The 4,407-nt window shown below is 44.6% G+C and overlaps 3 protein-coding genes across 3 annotated transcripts in view, besides 3 other annotated features; all 3 read left to right on the top strand.

Annotated features, from left to right (window-relative positions):
- Positions 1-4,407: part of a sequence feature (sequence corresponds to BAC RPCI93-12O16) that runs on past both edges of the window.
- Positions 1-4,407: part of a sequence feature (This region contains some repeats that are probably misassembled. Ns were inserted at two locations where misassembly is suspected.) that runs on past both edges of the window.
- Positions 700-1,686, top strand: Tb927.8.760 (nucleolar RNA-binding protein; the record flags this gene model as incomplete). Its single annotated transcript, XM_841820.1, has 1 exon — positions 700-1,686. One exon carries the CDS (start codon positions 700-702, stop codon positions 1,684-1,686), a length of 987 nt encoding a protein of 328 aa, XP_846913.1.
- Positions 1,197-1,367: a microsatellite.
- On the top strand, positions 2,348-3,448 carry Tb927.8.750 (nucleolar RNA-binding protein, putative; the record flags this gene model as incomplete). The annotated part of the gene is made up of 1 exon (XM_841819.1): positions 2,348-3,448. One exon carries the CDS (start codon positions 2,348-2,350, stop codon positions 3,446-3,448), a length of 1,101 nt encoding a protein of 366 aa, XP_846912.1.
- The window catches only part of Tb927.8.740 (nucleolar RNA-binding protein, truncated), a gene marked incomplete at both ends in the record, with an annotated part of 420 nt that continues 81 nt past the window's right edge, over positions 4,069-4,407 (top strand). Inside the window, one exon of the mRNA XM_841818.1 lies at positions 4,069-4,407. This exon is cut by the window's right edge and continues 81 nt beyond it. Within this exon, the coding sequence (XP_846911.1) occupies positions 4,069-4,407 (339 nt within the window).

Below are 4,407 nucleotides of genomic sequence, written 5' to 3'. Positions count from 1 at the left end.
AACTCTGGGAGGTGTCGTTACTAAAAATGATATATGTGCCATGTGATGTGCCGCATTGTTGTAACTGAGAGGGTAATCTTATGGAATACGTGATATATGCCTCATTATTATTCCCGTTTATGCATTTGACTACGAGGCTAACCTCTTATTACACTCGTGTTCTATGATTGATACGTGTGATGACGATATATCCCCTCATGTTCGGATGTTGTGTTGCACGTGGAGGCATGGAGAAATTGTGATATTGTTATTAATGTTTGTGCTTGTACTGACATGCACCGCTTGAGCGACCACATTTCTCTACCTTCAGTTGTAGTGCAACGTTTTTCTTGCGCTTGAAATTATGGACAGCGTTAGAGGACACTAAAGAAATGGTTGAGTAATATAAGGAGAGAAAATATAAACGATGAATCAGCGTGAATAAGAATAATAATGATAACAAAGGATAATGATGAGAGTGGGAGGGACAGAGGATGTGGAAGAAGGTGATAGGTCGCTTTGCATATAATGGAATCTGTTTCCTGGTACTTACTTTTGGGTAATAACACTTTCATTTTGTGTGTTTTGTCCGATGGCGGTGTTTTTTTTTGTATTTTTTACTCTTTGCCCCTTGGAGTTTGTAACCTTTTCTCTCTTTCCTCGCAATACCTGACTTTGTCTTGCAATGGTGGTAGATAAATTACATTCCAATCGGCAGCAATGGAGGGTTTCTACGGTGTTGAAGTGAGTGCCGGGCAGAAGGTCAAACCGAAGATACCCGAAGACCACGTACTTCGTCTCACACAAATTGCTGTGCCTGCGAATGCAAGTGGTGCTATTACTCTTGTGATATCCTTTCAGGGGAAGGAATTTACCATTGCCACGCTTGACCCCAAGCGGAGCCTATTTCAAATGGGCATCGACCTCGTGTTAACCGCAGAGCAGGGAACCACTCTTTCCGCCACGGGTTCTGGCTCAGTGCATTTGACTGGATACGTTCAACCTGTTGATGATGGAAGTGATTTTGATGAGGAAGATGATCTCGATGAGGTGGATGCTGAAGATATGGAATCCTACGGAGTTCCCCCGAAAAGAGGAGGGAAATCTGCCAAGTTTCCTGTAAGCGAAGAGAATTCCGATGAAGCAAATGGTGACGGCGTCGATGGAGACGACGAATCCGATGACGAGGAAGGTATTGAAAAGGACAATGAAGGAATTGACGCGGGTGACGAAGACGACAATGATGATGATGATGAAGCCTACGATGAAGACGACAGTGACGATGACGATGACGATGACGATGATGAAGAAGATGATAATGATAATGATAATGACGATGACGATGACGATGATGATGATGATGATGATGATGACGATGATGATGATGAGCCAGCCAGTAAAGTGCAACGCACTGAGCAACAAGGGTTCCGTGGTGGTAATCGCGGGGGGTTCCGTGGTGGGGACCGAAACGGTAACGGTGGTAATCGCGGAGGGTTCCGTGGCGGAGACCGTGGAGGAAACCGTGGAAACTTCCGCGGCGGAGACCGAAGTGGTAACGGAGGAAACCGTGGAAACTTCCGTGGCGGAGATCGTGGAGGAAACCGTGGCAACTTCCGTGGCGGGGATCGTGGAGGAAACCGTGGTAACTTCCGTGGCGGGAATCGCGGCAACTTCCGTGGCGGGAACTCTGGGAGGGGTCGTTACTAAAAATGATATATGTGCCATGTGATGTGCCGCATTGTTGTAACTGAGAGGGTAATCTTATGGAATACGTGATATATGCCTCATTATTATTCCCGTTTATGCATTTGACTACGAGGCTAACCTCTTATTACACTCGTGTTCTATGATTGATACGTGTGATGACGATATATCCCCTCATGTTCGGATGTTGTGTTGCACGTGGAGGCATGGAGAAATTGTGATATTGTTATTAATGTTTGTGCTTGTACTGACATGCACCGCTTGAGCGACCACATTTCTCTACCTTCAGTTGTAGTGCAACGTTTTTCTTGCGCTTGAAATTATGGACAGCGTTAGAGGACACTAAAGAAATGGTTGAGTAATATAAGGAGAGAAAATATAAACGATGAATCAGCGTGAATAAGAATAATAATGATAACAAAGGATAATGATGAGAGTGAATTCTTCCTAGCGTTACTATCGTAAGAATGATCGTTCGGAGTTTCTGAAGTTGCGGCTTCTGGTTGTCCAGATGGCGCTACGTTGCCCTAACATCTTTTTTTTTGAATTTTTTTGACTATTCTCCTTCTGCTTCGTGAAACATGTGCCGTTTTGTTTTCTTTTTTCGTTTATATTATTTTTTACTTGCAATGGTGATAGATAAATTACATTCCAATCGGCAGCAATGGAGGGTTTCTACGGTGTTGAAGTGAGCGTCGGGGAGAAAGTTATTCCAGAGATACCGGAGGGTAACGTACTTCGTCTCACACAAATTGCTGTGCCTGCGAATACAAGTGATGCCGTCTCTCTTGTCGTTTCCCTTCAGGGTAAAGAATTTACTATCGCTTCTCTTGATCCTGTGAGGAATGTATCGCAAATGGGGATTGACCTTGTGATTAAAGCAGAGCAGAATATTATTCTTTCCGCCACTGGCAACGGCTCAGTGCATGTGACTGGATATATACAACCTATTGAGAATGTTACGGATGGTGAGTCAAGTTGCGGTGGTGAGATTTGCAGTGGTGTCCCATTCGAGAAAATGGCGCCGCCGCCTTTTCGTGGCGTAGCGCCCGCTTGTAAAACATCAGTGCAAAGTTCAAACAATACCAGCGAAAGTGACTATGATGTTGAAGGTATTGTGAGCGTTGATGATGGTGTGGAAAAAATTGGGAAGAGAGGCGATAAGGGCGAAGAGCGACCTTCAAAAATTAGGCATGAGGGAGGAGTCGAGTTTCACAACGAACAACACGTGGATGAGCATAGATATCGTCGGGGAGGTTACTTTCGTTACAACGGTGAAGGAGGGTACGGCGGTGTTCATCAGGGTTTTTTCAGGCAACGTGGACGTCAGAGAATAAATAGCACTTCTTCCCAAGGTGGTTTCGGTGCCATTTATAATGAACCAATCCATGAAGCGGATCAGTTGGGAATGAACAGAGGGTACGGGAGAGGTGGGTATTCAAGTAGGGGAAGAGGTTACATGGGTGGCGGGTATAGAGGGCAAGCAAATGGTGAAATGAGAAGGGGATATACCAATGAAGAAAGGTACTTGTATAGCGGGGGTGAGTGGCAAGGAATGTCAAGCAATTTGTTAGGAAGGGGGTTTGCTGCAATAAATAGGGGTTTTCATCCCTATTCCAGCCGAAACAACTATCCTTTCCCACCAAATCACCACCTAAACGATGCATCTCGCACTCTGCCCCCTTACAGCGGAAGAGGCGGAACAAATGCGGTCTGGAATAGAGGTGGATTCCGCGGCGGGAACTCTGGGAGGGGTCGTTACTAAAAATGATATATGTGCCATGTGATGTGCCGCATTGTTGTAACTGAGAGAGTAATCTTATGGAATACGTGATATATGCCTCATTATTATTCCCGTTTATGCATTTGACTACGAGGCTAACCTCTTATTACACTCGTGTTCTATGATTGATACGTGTGATGACGATATATCCCCTCATGTTCGGATGTTGTGTTGCACGTGGAGGCATGGAGAAATTGTGATATTGTTATTAATGTTTGTGCTTGTACTGACATGCACCGCTTGAGCGACCACATTTCTCTACCTTCAGTTGTGGTAAATATTTGTTGTTATTTGTTAGTATGTGTTTTAGCAACGAAAACATCGGTAACGCATCTAAATGCAGAGATATTTTACGAGCGAAGAAGAAACTGAGACATAAATGGGATTGGGTGGGGTAGAAATAATGATTATTTGGGCTTCTATAATGGTAATTAAGCGTTCGAAAATGAAAGCGTTCGTGATGTGACATGATTTGCCTGTCATGGAGGTGGCTTGGTAACAGAAAAACACAGAGGTTTCGACACATTGAATGTGACTGTGTTTTTTCCCTGTGTTTGCCTATTGTTTGGTAGCGTACGTCAGTGTTACGCTTTCCCTTATCTATGCTTTCACCGTTGTCTCCGATTCATTTTGTATTTTCCATTAGTAAAGGCGTATTGCATTTAACATTTGTGAAGGGTTTCTACGGTGTTGAAGTGAGTGCCGGGCAGAAGGTCAAACCGAAGATACCCGAAGACCACGTACTTCGTCTCACACAAATTGCTGTGCCTGCGAATGCAAGTGGTGCTATTACTCTTGTGATATCCTTTCAGGGGAAGGAATTTACCATTGCCACGCTTGACCCCAAGCGGAGCCTATTTCAAATGGGCATCGACCTCGTGTTAACCGCAGAGCAGGGAACCACTCTTTCCGCCACGGGTTCTGGCTCAGTGCATTTGACT

The sequence above is a fragment of the Trypanosoma brucei genome, chromosome 8 (assembly GCF_000002445.2).
Source record: "Trypanosoma brucei brucei TREU927 chromosome 8, complete sequence".
NCBI classification, from domain to species: domain Eukaryota; phylum Euglenozoa; class Kinetoplastea; order Trypanosomatida; family Trypanosomatidae; genus Trypanosoma; species Trypanosoma brucei.
Note: the sequence above shows the minus strand (reverse complement) of the source record. Positions and strands in the feature narration are given on the sequence as shown.